The sequence below is a fragment of the Branchiostoma lanceolatum genome, chromosome 16 (genome assembly GCF_035083965.1).
Source record: "Branchiostoma lanceolatum isolate klBraLanc5 chromosome 16, klBraLanc5.hap2, whole genome shotgun sequence".
Lineage (NCBI taxonomy): Eukaryota > Metazoa > Chordata > Leptocardii > Amphioxiformes > Branchiostomatidae > Branchiostoma > Branchiostoma lanceolatum.
In genome coordinates, this window is record NC_089737.1 from 16,613,194 (window position 1) to 16,630,333 (window position 17,140).

The 17,140-nt window shown below is 43.2% G+C and overlaps 1 protein-coding gene across 3 annotated transcripts in view; it reads left to right on the forward strand.

Moving 5' to 3' along the window:
- The window catches only part of LOC136421339 (USP6 N-terminal-like protein), a 33,104-nt gene extending 16,173 nt beyond the window's left edge, over positions 1 to 16,931 (forward strand). For 2 of the 3 annotated variants that reach the window (XM_066408564.1, XM_066408563.1), the window contains 12 exons: positions 4,220 to 4,293; positions 4,676 to 4,761; positions 5,384 to 5,423; positions 5,575 to 5,655; positions 6,060 to 6,167; positions 6,810 to 6,857; positions 8,918 to 9,027; positions 9,665 to 9,779; positions 10,404 to 10,553; positions 12,541 to 12,706; positions 13,023 to 13,633; positions 13,961 to 16,931. In XM_066408564.1, the coding sequence (XP_066264661.1) occupies positions 4,220 to 4,293; positions 4,676 to 4,761; positions 5,384 to 5,423; positions 5,575 to 5,655; positions 6,060 to 6,167; positions 6,810 to 6,857; positions 8,918 to 9,027; positions 9,665 to 9,779; positions 10,404 to 10,553; positions 12,541 to 12,706; positions 13,023 to 13,633; positions 13,961 to 15,007 (2,636 nt within the window). In that variant the 3' untranslated portion in view covers positions 15,008 to 16,931. The remainder of the gene's footprint in view (positions 1 to 4,219; positions 4,294 to 4,675; positions 4,762 to 5,383; positions 5,424 to 5,574; positions 5,656 to 6,059; positions 6,168 to 6,809; positions 6,858 to 8,917; positions 9,028 to 9,664; positions 9,780 to 10,403; positions 10,554 to 12,540; positions 12,707 to 13,022; positions 13,634 to 13,960) is intronic. The other variant, XM_066408565.1, reaches the window with a different exon arrangement.
- The last annotated feature ends 209 nt before the right edge of the window (positions 16,932 to 17,140 follow it).

Here is a 17,140-nt window from a genome sequence, read left to right on the forward strand (position 1 = left end):
ACTGCAAATTGTTTTACATGTTTCTCTAATCTTAAACATTTTCTGCAAGCTGTAGAAAACAGGTTGATAGTTTGCCCCCTGTTGTTCAGGAATCATGTTTGTATATATACAGAGGAACAAGTTTGCAGCACAGATCAACAGCTACATGTACTGTACTTGTGGTTGGTGTAAAACAGTATCAACTAATTAAAGAGTCTGAAACGCCAGAATCCTTCATCGGAGCAGTCTATCTGGTTCAGCTCGAGTTTTACTGTGGATCAATACTATTACCCCAAATACGTGTTGCCACGGCAACAGAAGTGGTGCGGTTGATGGGTGATGGAATAATCAATGATGGTTACCATGGTTACCATGCTGCGTGGCCAGTCTGTTATCGTGCGGCCCAAGGCCTCTGTGCAGGGCTCAAAATACTGTAATTCTTGTTTCTTTCACTGTAACTTTAATACATGTTCACTGTTTTCAAGGTCACCTCTGAACTTATCATCACCGTGGAAAAACTTATTGTTATTATTCATGATTCCTTCACACATTCGTTCTGTAAACCATTAAAGTCTTGGCGCCACTGTGAAGTTAAAGTTCAGTGAAAATGTCCATTTTCCTTACACCGTGAAATTTTGCTACCGTGAAGATGAAGTAAATTACAGTATATTACAGTGAGAGATTGTTATTGGGGATTTGGGAATCAACAGTCGACTGACTGCAGGTTTTTTTATGCTGTCAATTTGGCCTCATTTGTTTCAATTCCTGAAACATTTGTACTCATCGAAAACATGTCGTTTGTAAAGCTATTTCTGTTGAGTTTCATGGATTTTCTGTCAATTTCGTCCCATTTGCACAGCGAAACGTATCATGGAGGCTTGTTTGTGTGATTCTTCATCGTCAGAGAATCGATAGACTATCAGGGAGATCTGATTTGTACAATATGAGCGGAATAGGGAACACGGCTATTGATTCATACTATCGGTAAAACTATTCCTGCCGAATTGTAGAATGAACCGACTTGCCGAGATTATCAGGGTTGTGTCCAGGACCCGTCCCTCCGTCCTGGGACAGGAATTTGCTTCGTGGGACATTAAAAATTCACTCAAGACAAAAAAAAATCTGAATTTCAAGACATAATATTTGTTGAAAATGCTTTTTTGTTAGCTTGAAATGACAGATTTGACAAATGATAACACCACAGGCTTCCAAGCAATGAGTGGGACGGAAAAAATTAAAGTTTGAGACAGCCCTAGATTGTACAATGGACATGTATACAGTTTTCCAGTCTATTCTTGGTCGGGACAACCGCTGTGTGGGTTTATTTATAAAGATCTGGTCATTTTTATGGAAAAACAACTGATCTATTTATATCAGTATCCTGCTGTGGCTGTGGCGATTCATCGTTGACTTTATTAGAATTGATGGTAGTTTGTATGGAGAAGTGTCCCGTTTGTAGTACTAGTACTAGTACTAGTGTAAGTTATAGTACTTGTACTAGTGTAAGTTATAGTACTACATGTAGTACTAGTGTAAGTTATAGTCATGTATCCAAACCTATTATAGCGGCTGAGCCTTTTTCGTTTTCTATATCGTTTGAGGATATGTTTGGAGGCCAGGCTAGCCTATTTATACTGTATATCAATGTCCAAACTGGTTCCGTAGTTTGTTGTTGGATTTATCCGAGTGGATGGCAGTTTGTATGGAGAGTTGTCTTGTATGTCAGGCTATTGCCGTACTGGGGCTAACACAGGTTAGAGACTGGCCTTGGCTATAATCAGGAAACGTGCTCTGACTGGAAATCTGGAATCTAGCTTGTGTCAAAGGTTAGTCAGATCAATATCGTATAAAACTACTGAACAGTTTCTTTAAGGGGATTCAATTTCGTGGTAGGAGGTTAAATTCATGGTTGAAATAATTCTATTGTACAGGCAGTAACTATTGCAGTTACTTAGTTATAATTGGAAATGCATATTCGTGGTGTCATGGTCCTGATGGAGAGATCACTGCAAGAAACTGGAAAATATAACTGCCACAAACGTGTCAAGATTTGCTGTACATGTAGTATAACTTATACACTTAGTCTTAAAAAAAAGAAGAATACAGACCATTTTTACTAGTCTTTTACATGGTATACAAAGTGGTGTTATCTTACAATATTTTTCTTTTGTAAGACTGCTGTTTTCGCCTGGTTGACAATTACCAGGCTACATTTTTGGTGTTTTGATCAAAGTCAATTGTCAAGGGCATATTCCCAGGAAGGGTCAAGGTCAGCCTGCCCTTGGTTATCGGACTGTTGCAGGCCGAAACAGGAAGAACAGAATAACCGCTGTGTGAGTGTGGTGTATTTGATGTCAGAATAGGGATAGTTGTGGTCAAAAGTATACAAACTCTTGTAGACTCAGGCCGGGGATCTGTGTATTGTTCTAGGGGGTCTTGGTTCAGTGGGAAAGGTTGTGTCACAAATTTTAGCAAAATGTTAAAATGAAAGCAGGTGGAGGCTAGGGCTGGGAGGAACCTTGAAAATATGTGTGAGCACTGAGTTCTATTGGAGTCACATTTGTTTTTTGAGGATCTGGCAAAAGTAATATTACTCATGAAATATACACATAAGAATAATCAACAAAATATTACTCTGTAAGGTGAAGATACTCGCCCCCCTTCCCTTCCCTGATAACATACAAGTCATGTATCACCAGAAGTGCCCGATATATATATACATGTATATTATATATATATATATTCCTCCTCCTTTACAGCTGCCTGTGTGACTCAGCCCCCACCCCCCATCTCTCATCCCAATGACAGCATAACTACCTGCTGCTGAGTAATTAACCACCCAATAACCTTACTAACAACCTCGCTTAGCCCCGCACAACTGGGTCTGGGGCAATTGTTAAGTGTTTTGAATCAATCTGTATAATTTACTAGAAGCTCTCATAATCAATAAGAAATCTGTATCAATCCTTCATGTACAAATGTATGAAGCATGGTGTGGGGAGAAAGAAATGAACAGCAATTTTCACCTTTTTTTTCTAGCTTGTTAGAGTCAATGATAAGGAAAACACAAAAACTGTTCATAGTAGACATAGAAATCAGTATGATTACTGTCTATGAATGATTCATTTGGTCCTTACCAGGTTTTAGCAGGTCACATTGATTTCTGTATTTTTCCGCCATTCGAAAATAAGTGATAGAATCTATAATAATCATCTTTTGATGTAGCCATATTACATTGATCATTAGAGACTGTTGATAAATAGAATAGGATAAACTGTAGATATACAAATGTATGTCATCAGCCATTATGTTATAAGATACATGTAGAAAGGTTTACATTAGCAGAGCTTTATCTAAATGTCAACAACATTTAGATATTCATGTTGAAATGATCTTCATGTTAATATTGTGTCAATGTTGAGCAAAGTCATTAATGCCAGTGCAGGATTGATGTCATGAACCTGCATTCTGGGTCAAGTTTGATGTGTTTTGAAGATTTGCACTCAGATATATGGGCAGTGTGCTGCAATGCCTCCTGTTGGCTAGTTTGGGTACTGCAGGTAAACGGAAAGGTTCTGTTCTGTAGGTGCTGAGTACGACAGAGGCCCTATACTGCAGTGCCCCCTGTAGGATAGTTTGGGTACTGCAGGTAGCCTGACCTTGTTTGTTCCGTTCTGTAGGTGCTGAGTACGAGAGAGGCACTATACTGCAGTGCCCCCTGTAGGATAGTTTGGGTACTGCAGGTAGCCTGACCTTGTTTGTTCCGTTCTGTAGGTGCTGAGTACGAGAGAGGCGCTATACTGCAGCACCCCCTGTAGGATAGTTTGGGTACTGCAGGTAGCCTGACCTTGTTTGTTCCGTTCTGTAGGTGCTGAGTACGATAGAGGCGCTATACTGCAGTGCCCCCTGTAGGATAGTTTAGGTACTGCAGGTAGCCTGACCTTGTTTGTTCCGTTCTGTAGGTGCTGAGTACGAGAGAGGCCCTATACTGCAGTGCCCCCTGTAGGATAGTTTGGGTACTGCAGGTAGCCTGACCTTGTTTGTTCCGTTCTGTAGGTGCTGAGTACGAGAGAGGCCCTATACTGCAGTGCCCCCTGTAGGATAGTTTAGGTACTGCAGGTAACCCTGTGCTTGTTCCGTCTGTAGGTGCTGAGTAGGAGAGAAGTGCTGTACTGCAGTGCCCCCTGTAGGATAGTTTGGGTACTGCAGGTAGCCTGACCTTGTTTGTTCCGTTCTTCAGGTGCTGAGTACCAGAGAGGCGCGTTGGACCGTGCGGCGTCGGAGCGAGCTGATATCGTGGACAAGTATGACAGGGTACGTACCGACTCACGGTGATATGGTATTCAAGTACATTAAAGGGTAGAAACTGAAATTTTTCAGAATCACCAACTCTACGGGTAGAGATCCTGGTCGGAGCCTGTAAATCTTTCTTTTCGTGTGTAGTTTTCGCTTAGATTAGTTAGTTAAAAGACAGTCAGAACTTTTCAACTTGGGTTCATGTCACTTTGGATTGATGGATTGACTTGGATTTATTGATAAGAGACGACACTTACACATTTCTACTTTCTAGCATCCAGATTGCGAGACTCCAATTGCAAACTGTTCTCAGTATTCTTTTATTCTCACTGTCTCCAATGCAAATGCCGTTGTTGGATGTTGTTGCCATGGTAACGGTCATGTGACCTGTGATTGACAGGGAAGGGAGGACAGCGCGGAGATCGACGCGTGGGAGGACGAGACGTTTATCGTGTACAAGATAACGGACAGATATGGCTTCATGCAGTAAGTAAACAAACAAACAAACAAACAAACATGTACAAGATAACGGACAGATATGGCTTCATGCAGTAAGTAAACAAACAAACAAACAAACAAACTTGTACCATGGTAACGGACAGATATGGCTTCATGCAGTAAGTAAACAAACAAACAAACAAACAAACATGTACCATGGTAACGGACAGATATGGCTTCATGCAGTAAGTAAACAAACAAACAAACAAACATGTACCAAGATAACGGACAGATATGGCTTCATGCAGTAAGTAAACAAACCAACAGACAAACAAACTTGTACCCCGATAACAGATAACAATCAAACATCTTGATAAGAGACAGATTTGGCTTTTGGTGTCCTAAAACAAAAAATTGTAAAGGCATCAATTCCAATATCCAAATCCGGTATTGAAATTTTCGAATCGTTTTCAAATGATTTTATTGAAGCCCATTATACAACTTCAAAGCCCAGGCAATATCATAAGATGTAGACTAGTCCAGAACACCCGTATCGAACGTAATCCCTGCCCAGGTATAACATATTGATAGAGATTATTGTTGTCTGCACAGAAACTACAAGGTTCAGGTGCATCATGACTGACCTCCTGTTTTTCTGCCATTCCCACAGCACAAAGGAACTGCCAGAGAGAGATGTGAAGGAGGAGAAGGTAGGACAGACAATGTTCTGTTTCATCTGTGCTTTTTGTGCTTAATTTTTAATACTAAATAAAGTTGATTTCTGTAACATGATTATACATTGTACATCTGATGTTGCTGCACCCCTAATGCCTGTGTCCCCCACTCATCGGCGCCCCCTAGCTGAAGGTGCTGGAAGTGGAGCGGGTGCCGAAGTGGCTGAAGATGCTGAAGAACTGGGACAAATACGTCAACTCAGACAAGGTCAGGGGTCAACTCTGTCGGAATTCTTATGATTTTGATCATAAGAAGTGTGAGTCTAAAAACAGTAGATGTTAAAACACTGCTTTCCTCCTGTTGTATGTGTCTGCAGTATGATATTTTGAGTTTTCCACGATAATTTGGACCAACGTGCGAGTTAACTTGGATGCTGAGTGTATGAAACATTCTCAGTTGTAGAGAAAGTTTGATTACTTAATTTTAGTATTACAGCAATTTTATTTGCTTTTGTGTTATAGATTTAACCTTTTCTGTTCTTCAGCTGCACAAGTTAGTGTACAAGGGAATCTCCCACTTTTTCCGCAGGGGTATTAAGTGTTAGTGTTTGACCAGACTATGTTTGTAAATTCTCTTGTATGTGTGTAAATTTTCCCCTTTCTACCCTCCAGCTGCACAAGCGAGTGTACAAAGGAATCCCCCACTCTCTCCGCGGGGAGGTTTGGTCACGACTTTTGGACATCGCCAAGATCAAGCAGGAACAGGACGGCATCTACGAGGTAAGAACACATAAATCTCCACCCTGACACCCCTGCTGGGAAGTGGTAAGTTCCAGCTTTCTGTCATGGTTCTGTCAGGATTGTCTGATTTTGGAACCGTCCACTTCATCAGCAGGGGTGTCAGGAGGGATGGGTTAGGTTCCAAACAACACAGTCTATCCTGACATTCACAGTTTTAGACTCACCATGGATTTTTTTATTTGCCATTTTCTTGGCCGCCAAAGTCATCACTGCAGTCTGATTTGAATGTTCCAAATTTCTTATGCAAATTCATTCTTCACAGTTATGTCTGCATCTCTAATTTGTTGCAAGTAATTAGAAAACTACTTATCGCCAAATTCTAACCCTTGTCTGTCATCGGTTAACATGCCTTCAATGCATGCTGAATCGTGATTGGTCCATTGGAATTTGAATAATCTATGCTGAAATTTGATTGGTCAATCAAATTTTGAATAATTAATGCTGATTTGTGATTGGTCCATAGAAATTTGAATAATGTACACTGATTTGTGATTGGTCCAGTCAGACTTGAATAATCCATACTGATCTGTGATTGGTCCATAGGGATTTGAATGTTCCATGCTGATTTGTGATTGGTGGATTGAGATTTGAATAATGCATGATGATTTGTGATTGGTCCAGGGTTATGGTAATTCTTCGATGCACCGCGAGCAGCCCAGCACGTACGAGGTCTGTTCAGTTTTACCGTTTTACCGCTTAACTAACGGCGTCTGCGACACGAAAGGCAATATCTGATGATGCTTGTCCTTCATTTACCCTTCATGACATCATTCCTGACTCCTGAAAACTTTATTTACATGTCATGGCTTAACCGACTTCTAAAAACTATCCGGGAATTCTGTTCACTTTTTCAAACTCACTTGGAGGTTGGTCTTTGAAGTATCTTGATATTTTCCCTTTTTGATACTTTTCCCGAAATCTGTCCAAAACTTTCTACACGTCAGTGTGACAAACTGTTCCAACTGCACTTTTATTTTTCCACGCTTTTTCAAACTTTCTTGACATTCCCTGCAGTTACTATATAGATGCCTTTTCCAAAATTTTACATTTGCCTGAAGCTGGCTGCCTTCTCAAAACTTGGAAAAATTTGCCTCTTATGATTTGATCTCTTCTTACTTCTTAGCTTTGCTTTGAAGAATCTCTTTTAGGTTTTTTGCTTTAATGGGACAAAGAAAATTTCCTTTTGATTTCTGTTTTTTTCACTTTGTGGTAAACTACCACTATGATGCTTTATAATGTTAAATATCTGTTGAAGGAAATTTAAATTTTTTTAGTCAGTCTGAAGGAGCAAATGTGCATCTTGATACTTGCCGTAGAACATAGTCCAGTAGACTAGTCCACTGTTCCTGCTATTTCCACCACTGCACCACTGCCCATTGTGTTTAGTGTAGAGTGTAGAAAGGGGCAAAAGTAGCGGTAGAATCTTTCACCGACATTTGAAAACCCTTTTCTAACCTGCAAGTATCGTTACATATTGTGTTTTCCTGTTGTAAGATGTTCGTAAACGTTTTTTTTTCAAAATGTTCCAAATGAGATTTTGTTTCAAATTGTTTCCAATTGAAATTCTTGTTGGCAGTGCTGTTGATGATATTGACCTGAAAGTTGGCATAAATGCGACAAAATTTCTCTTCATAATTTTGATTCTAGTTGCACTTTTCCGAACAGTCCCCGTATACAGTGCAACAGGCCAACTGCTGTTTGCTACATGTACTGATTTTTGTAGGCTTTCATCATGAAAGAAAATTTCAATTGTTTGATCTTCAGGGTATTTCTGGGTCTGCCTGCCCTATGCGTGTGGTCTCATACCTCAGTTCTTACTGACAATGGCGTCTCACACCTTGGTTTCCATCTGTTGGGATCCTGGCTGTAGCTTTTTTATTCCTTTATTAAAATTCAGTTTGAATGAAATATAAATTTGCTACACTTGGTGTTGCTGTTATGGCTGATTTTGTCACAAATATTAAGCAGCAAAAAATTGTTATGCAAATTATGTTGTACAAAATGATTGCTCTGAACCATTGCTTGATCTTTCACCAGAAAAAGACAAAGTCAAGGATCCTGTCCAGTGTTCTCACCAGAATCTTTTCACAGTATAGGGGTCAGGTAAAGGAAGCCAACTTTACGCAACACAAGTCACGCACAGCTGCCGAAGACATGACAAGAGTAGGGAGTCTGGCATGCTCGCAAGGAAAATCTTTAAATTCATAACCCAATGAGGCACTATTTTCTACATTTTGAGGGATAAATTTGGTGAAGTAAAGTGTTTCCTCTGTCACAGCCTTATTCTAAAGCCAAATATGAACTTTTTATAAGATTTCTGAAGGGTCACAAGGTTCTCCCCAGAAAGAAACACCCCTATGCTGGTTGAAACACAGCATAGGGGTCCAGATCACAGCATAGGGGGTCCAAATCACAGCATAGGGGGCCCCTATGCTGAAAAGGCCTGGTGAGAACACTGCTGTCATTAAACCAATCATGGCAAAGATGATACAGTCCTTCCTAATTTGGATGTGTCAGAGTGTGTCATGCTACCAAGTGTGTGTGTGTATGAGGGTATCATGTTACCAGGGCTGTGTGTGAGGGTATCATGTTACCAGGGCTGTGTGTGAGGGTATCATGTTACCAGGGCTGTGTGTGAGGGTATCATGTTACCAGGGCTGTGTGTGAGGGTATCATGTTACGGGCTGTGTGTGAGGGTATCATGTTACGGGATGTGTGTTTGTGCACAGAGGATGAGAGTAGCGGCGCGGCTGAGTTCGCCCGACGTGCGCCAGATCGACCTTGACGTGAACCGGACCTACCGGAACCACATCATGTTCCGCGACAGATACGGCGTCAAGTGAGTCAAACACGCTTTTTATTTATCAAGATTTGCCACATTTGTGGAAGGATTGATATAACAGGTGACTATATACAGCTTTACCTCAACAAGATGTAACAACATTTCAACAGAACAAAGGTTTTACTTGTTTCCAGACAGTGAGCGCTGTTCCACGTGCTGTCTGCCTACTCCATACACAGGGGTTCATCTAAATCAGGAAAGAGGGGCGCTGCGCTCTCCTGTTTCAGCCGAGCGCCCCCTTGTCAAATTCAGATTTTAGCTTTAATATCCAGCATACAGCCTTTACTCAGCAATGGATTCTTCCATAAATACATAGAATTCGCTCCCTCGCATGTGTGTGCTCCCTCTTATTCAATTTTGCTAGAAAAACCCCTGATACATGTAACATAGAAGTCAATACTGTAATGTATTCTAGCATTTGACAATAAATAGGAACATAGAAGTCAGTTATAACTGCCAGGGAGGGTGCATTGTGTATCAGGGGGTACAATGTTATTTATTTGTTTGTTTGTTTACAGACAGCAGGCCCTGTTCCACGTGCTGTCTGCCTACTCCATATACAACATGGAGGTCGGGTACTGCCCGGGGGTACATTGTGTGTAATTTATTTGTTTGTCTGTTTACTTGTTTACAGACAGCAGGCCCTGTTCCACGTGCTGTCTGCGTACTCCATCTACAACACAGAGGTCGGGTACTGCCAGGGCATGAGCGAGATCGCAGCGCTGATGCTCATGTACCTTAATGAGGAGGTCAGTAACGAGGCAACACTTATTCTTGGATAACTCTTTAGTCAGCTACATGTCAATTGTACAGTCGAATTATAAACTCCATTGTGAATAATGTAAAGATAACTGTTATAAAAGGTATGATGTTTTAGCAGGATGGGTTCTGGATGATACACAAGATGCACTAGATTCGAGGATAGTACATTGTGTGCTGGGGAGGGTACGTTATGTAAAACTATGCTGTAGATGGTATATTTTCGCCCCCCTCCCCAGGATGGGTTCTGAGTGATCTCCGTCCTCCTGACCGACAACAAGCACAAGATGCACGGGTTTAGGGATGGTACATTGTGTGTTAGGGGATGGTACATTGTGTGTTTGGGGATGGTACATTGTGTGTTAGGGGATGGTACATTGTGTGTTTGGGGATGGTACATTGTGTGTTTGGGGATGGTACATTGTGTGTTAGGGGATGGTACATTGTGTGTTTGGGGATGGTACATTGTGTGTTAGGGGATGGTACATTGTGTGTTTGGGGATGGTACATTGTGTGTTAGGGGATGGTACATTGTGTGTTTGGGGATGGTACATTGTGTGTTAGAGGATAGTACCTGGTGTGTGTAACAGGTTGTGTGTTTTCCCCCTCCCCAGGATGCGTTCTGGGCGATCTCCGTCCTCCTGACCGACAACAAGCACAAGATGCACGGGTTCTTCATCCCCGGCTTCCCCAAGCTGCTGCGCTTCCAGGACCACCACGACAAGCTGCTCGCCAAGTTCCTGCCCAAGGTCAAGAAGAACCTGGTAAGAACATCATCAAGGTCAAGAACAAACTGTTACTGTCCCAAGGTCATGAAAAACCCTGTAAGAGTTCCAAGGTAAAATAAAAACCTTGTTATTTGTACCCCAAGGTCAAAAGAAACATTGTAAGAACCTCAAGGTCAAGAACAAACTGTTACTGTCCCAAGGTCAGGAAAATCTTGTAATATGTACTCTAAGGTAAAAAAAACAACTTAGTAAGAACCTCAAGGTCATCAGTCATACCTTTTAGCAGTCCCAAGGTCAAGACCATAATGAGATCCACACCTCGCAGTACTCCATGTTATTTACTTATTTTTTTGTATATCTGTTACTTACAGGACCTTAACGAGATCCACACATCCCTGTACTCCATGTTGTTTACTTGTTTGTTTGTTTGTTTACAGGACCTTAACGAGATCCACACGTCGCTGTACTCCATGTTGTTTACTTGTCTGTTTGTTTACAGGACCTTAACTAGATCCACATGTCCCTGTACTCTATGTTGTTTACTCGTTTGTTTACTTGTTTGTTTGTTTGTTTACAGGACCTTAACGAGATCCACACCTCCCTGTACTCCATGTTGTTTACTTGTTTACTTGTTTGTTCACAGGACCTAAACGAGATCCACACGTCGCTGTACTCCATGTTGTTTACTTGTTTGTTTGTTTACTGGACCTTAACTAGATCCACACGTCCCTGTACTCTATGTTGTTTACTCGTTTGTTTACTTGTTTGTTTGTTTGTTTACAGGACCTTAACGAGATCCACACCTCCCTGTACTCCATGTTGTTTACTTGTTTACTTGTTTGTTTGTTTACAGGACCTTAACGAGATCCACACCTCCCTGTACTCCATGTTGTTTACTTGTTTGTTTGTTTGTTTACAGGACCTTAACGAGATCCACACGTCCCTGTACTCCATGTTGTTTACTTGTTTGTTTGTTTGTTTGTTTACAGGACCTTAACGAGATCCACACGTCCCTGTACTCCATGTTGTTTACTTGTTTGTTTGTTTGTTTGTTTACAGGACCTTAACGAGATCCACACGTCCCTGTACTCCATGTTGTTTACTTGTTTGTTTGTTTGTTTGTTTACAGGACCTTAACGAGATCCACACGTCCCTGTACTCCATGTTGTTTACTTGTTTGTTTGTTTGTTTGTTTACAGGACCTTAACGAGATCCACACGTCCCTGTACTCCATGTTGTTTACTTGTTTGTTTGTTTGTTTGTTTGTTTACAGGACCTTAACGAGATCCACACCTCCCTGTACTCCATGTTGTTTACTTGTTTACTTGTTTGTTCACAGGACCTAAACGAGATCCACACGTCGCTGTACTCCATGTTGTTTACTTGTTTGTTTGTTTACAGGACCTTAACTAGATCCACACGTCCCTGTACTCTATGTTGTTTACTCGTTTGTTTACTTGTTTGTTTGTTTGTTTACAGGACCTTAACGAGATCCACACCTCCCTGTACTCCATGTTGTTTACTTGTTTACTTGTTTGTTTGTTTACAGGACCTTAACGAGATCCATACCTCCCTGTACTCCATGTTGTTTACTTGTTTGTTTGTTTGTTTACAGGACCTTAACGAGATCCACACGTCCCTGTACTCCATGTTGTTTACTTGTTTGTTTGTTTGTTTGTTTACAGGACCTTAACGAGATCCACACGTCCCTGTACTCCATGTTGTTTACTTGTTTGTTTGTTTGTTTGTTTACAGGACCTTAACGAGATCCACACGTCCCTGTACTCCATGTTGTTTACTTGTTTGTTTGTTTGTTTGTTTACAGGACCTTAACGAGATCCACACATCCCTGTACTCCATGTTGTTTACTTGTTTGTTTGTTTGTTTACAGGACCTTAACGAGATCCACACGTCCCTGTACTCCATGTTGTTTACTTGTTTGTTTGTTTGTTTACAGGACCTTAACGAGATCCACACATCCCTGTACTCCATGTTGTTTACTTGTTTGTTTGTTTGTTTACAGGACCTTAACGAGATCCACACCTCCCTGTACTCCATGAAGTGGTTTTTCCAGTGTTTCCTGAGCCGCGTGCCCTTCAGACTGGTCCTGAGGCTCTGGGATATCTACATCTTAGAGGGCGAGTCCGTTTTAACCGCCATGGCCCTCACCGTCTTCAAGATGCACAAAAGTAAGTCTTTAGATGCACAAAAGTAAGTCTTAAGATGGACAAAAGTCTTAAGATATACATGTATTGGAGTAGGTCCTGGACACTTGGCTTGGTCTTTAAAAGTCACTACATCTTCAAAATGCGGAAGAGTAACTCTCTAACATTTGACAGAACCAAAAAGTCTTTGGTACGTTGAGCAGTGATTTGTGTGCTATAAAGTGTTAGGGAGAACCCTGTTCTTGTGCCCTTTGTTTCAGAGCCAATAGCTAATGTTGTTGTTGTTATTCCTCACGTCGCCGATGTGATTTTTAAACACCACTCTTGTTATTTGTCACAGAGCGGATAGCTAAGATGGAGATCGAGCACCTCGCGACCTTCTTCCAGCGCGACCTTGAGGAGGATTTCGGCTACGACGACGACGAGGTCATCGACCAGCTCCAGCTGACCATGAACGACCTTCGCAAGCAGAAGCTTGACCTTCCGCCGCCCCCGAAGGTGCCGGAGGTCCCCCAGATTCCGTTCGGCTATCGGCGGGAGTACACCTTCGAGGAGATGACCGGGATCCGCGGAGTTCCGGACGCCGCGAGAAACGTTCCGAACGGCACGGGGGTCGTCAGGGTCGACGTTCAAAGGTCGCCCAGCCCCGCCCCCATCAGGACTCCCTCCAGGGAGAACTCCTACAGGCAGCAGTCGCCAAGGCAACAGTCTCCACGGCGACCGTCGCCACAGCAGCTGCCCCCAGCGGTGGCGGTGGACCAGAGTGCGCCCAGGTCGATGAGTTACCGTGGTGATGAGATCGTGGCTCCTGATTGGTCAGCACCTCGCGGCTCCGTCAGCCAACCGCAGGACGGCGTGGTGTCCCCGCCCAAGGAAACATGGCGGACGACGGACCTGGATAGCGCCAACGCGGCGCCGAAGGCTTCGTACAATGAGCGGCCAGCTCTGCAGGTAGGTAGTGCGTGTAGTCCAGTGGTTATCAGCCCTGCTTCTAGAACTAGAAGTCCTGAGTTCGATCCCGCCTGTAATGCTCACATGTCGACATGCATGCTTCCGGAAAGGGTCGCAGTCCTTAGAACTATTATAGTACTAGTGGGCCACTGTTCGCTGTAGTTATCGAAAAAAGCTGGGGGACTTTCCTGGTACAGTGAACCTGTAAATACTGTACATACTTTCTGACTCTTCTCTGTCACAACCAGTGGTAGAATAGCTCTTCAGTGAACTAAACTGGATTGATATCAGTTTCTTTTTCTTCACTTTTCCTTTCTTTCCTTACAGAACGAGAGGCTGCCACAGAGGGAACCCTCCTGGAGGACAACCAACCTGGACAACCCGGCACCCAGCAGGACAGCCGCGGACAACCCTGCCAGGCAGCCCTCCGTCTCCAGCCAGCCCCACCCGGCAACCGTCTCCAGCCAGCCCCACCCGGCAACCAGTCCGGGGGGTCAGGTGTTCCACATGCCAACGCAGCACTTCGAGAGGAACGGGAAAACGGTGGACGTCACCGTCCAAATAAGGACTTCTCCGTTGCCTAGCAACGACCGTCGCAGCCCAACCGGAAGCCCGCGGCGTGAGTACGGTGCCCTGGGCAGCCCGCGGCGGGAATATGAGTTCCACTCGCCCGGTGGCGGGCCCTACATCACGCCGGGCGGCAGCCAATCGCAGCAGTCCCCTCCCAGGATGAACCAGAATGGCCTGGAGAGGCCGAAGGTCAACGGTCGCGACCCCAACCGCGACTCGGCGTACTCGCACAACTCGGACTACGACAACGTGGACGACCAGTACGAGGTGTTCATGGAGAAGTCGCTCGAGAACCTCGAGTCTGGAACAACGTATGACTCCGACGTGCCCAACGAACTCGCCTTCAACAACCAACATGGCCGACAGTCGCCCGTCAAGAACCAACATGGCCGCCAGTCGCCGGTCAAGCGACCCGACCAGCTGCCGATCATGGAGCACCGCCCGCAGGAGTCCCAGCATGCACTGCAGCAGCGCGGCTACGATCACTTCGTCCAGCTGCCGCACAAGGACATTCAAGGTCGCGGGGACTTCACGCCCTTGGCGCAGACGGAACACAGACAGCGCGGGTCGCACTCAAGGTCGTCAGGGTCAAAAGTCAGGTCCCCGACTGGGTCTAACCCACGGTCACCTGCGGGGTCTAACCCACGATCACCCATGGGGTCTAACCCACGGTCACCTGCGGGATCTAACCCACGTTCGCTGGGTGGATCCCACGATCACAGATCCAACGCAGGTAGTCAGAGCGACCGAGGCAGCGCCCGCCGGCGGTCCAGCAAGAAGAAACATCCGCCAGTCTACCTGTAAACAACTGTTTACCTGTTTACCTGGAAACAACTGGTTACCTGTTAACAATTGTTTACCTGTAAAGACTTATTTCCATGTTTCCATGTGTCTACTTTTTGACAACTGTTTTCTTGTAAACATTGTTTAACTGCATACAGTGTTTATCTGTAAACACATGTTTACTCGTCAGCAGCGTAATTCGGGATCTAATTAAGAGTTGCTAAATGATTATGTTAATGAGGGGAAGAGCAGTTGTATATATTTTGCTAGGATGTTGACAGGAATTGTGGGATAGCGGTACTTTGGGGGTGGGAGGTGGCTGCTTAGTGCTTATCATTTAACCCTCAGCCGGCTAAGGGGGCCGCTTGGCACCAGATCTGTACTGGTTACCAGGTTAGGCAGCAGGGAGAAGGTTAAAAATTATATATTTTAGCAACTTGCTCTGTGGAATGGAAATGAAGGAAATTTTGCTAGTTTTGGTTTTTCAGTTTTCGACGGCCTCTGCATACATATAAGCTGAGGCCCTAACGAACATTTAACATTAATTACCTCAAGATTAGGAAACATGATACTATCATAATAAAGATGATAAAAAATGTAAATTTTGGAGGCAAAATCAGAATATGCTACAATTGTATCTGCAGGATCAGGAACTCAACATGCTCAGGCTAAAATTAAACTCATCTAAATTTTGTGAAAACTCTACAACTTTCTCCTCTAACAATGAAAATATGCAAACAGCCCGGAACAGCCATTTCTAGTAAATTCTACTGTAACGTGTTCGTGTCACGCAACAAGAAAATCCCACATCAGGGCTGGAGACACTACATGTAGGTGCATAATTTTGCACCTTTGTGCACCCAACATTGGAGCTGTGCGCCTGATTCCTGACTGGGTGCACCGGTGTACTTGTGTAGGGTAACGTACATTATTATAACGTGTACATGAGTAGACAGCTGATTCTAAACAGTATTCTGAATTCAGGTCCCCATTGGCACTCAGCAGGATACTGAGGCCAAGTCAGCAGCAATAACAACTCTGAGGTTTTCACAATGTCCGTCTGTCCAACGTGTAACTGTCCAACTCGTAACGTGCCAGTCTGTTGTAGGTAGGTTTCAGACAGTCTTGTCAATGGAAATTTTAAAAAATCTAGAAACGTCACTGTAGCATCTGTAACAAACTCTTAGCGGACCAACCAGGCTTCTCCCCATAAATGGCTGTTACACCTTTGTAACATTACTGGGCAGATCTAGCCTTATCAATACATAATCAATACCAATACATGATCAATACATGATCAATACCATATCAGACCATAGGAACCTCTCACAAGTACTTGTAGCAAACTCTACCGACACCAGGCTACATGCAGATTAACTTGTTTATAGCTTTCTCTCCATGAATGTTTCTGTACTACAAGCTGTAATTTTGCTGCTTGCTCATTGCCATCTCTTTTGTTTGTTATTAGCTGGTTCGCGGTTTATTTGTTGAAGTATTTTGGGTGATTAGTCAAAGTTGAAGCCTCTGAGAAATAAGTAAAACACATCTCAACATGAATGGTCTGATTTGCAGATAAGGGGCCTTGACCTTTGACCTCGTGCATGCACATTTCAAATCGTGAACCAGCCTATTGGTAGAGACTTTGTTACGTAACCATGGTTACTTGTTTTATTTACCTGCAGAGCTGCTTATGTATGTTTCTGATTATTTTTAAAGTCTTCCTTTGTTTTATAACTACAAAATCTCACAAATTTGTGTGTTAACCTGAGTTCTGCTAAGGGCTCGTCCATGTGTTGGGTACAGAGGAGCTTGGTAGCAAAAGGGTTAACAGTTGAAAGAAAGGGTAGTGTACTAAAGTACCAGCAAGGCAGAAAATGAGAGAGAAGTACAGAAATGGGCCAAACACTTTCACAGAGAGAACATATTCTCAAGATTACTTGATGTTTATCTTGAAGACACTTGGGTCACTAGGTAAGGTGCCTGCTGTGCAAGGATCATGACATAAGGAAGTCTAGTAAGGACACAATAAGAACCTTTCTGGTCTTGGATGAGATCTTAGAAGGTGAAGGTGAGAATAATCTTAAGATGCAGAGGAAGGAGCAGAGGTCATGCTCAAGGAAAATGTGAGGAGAATGGAGTTATGAAATTATAGCA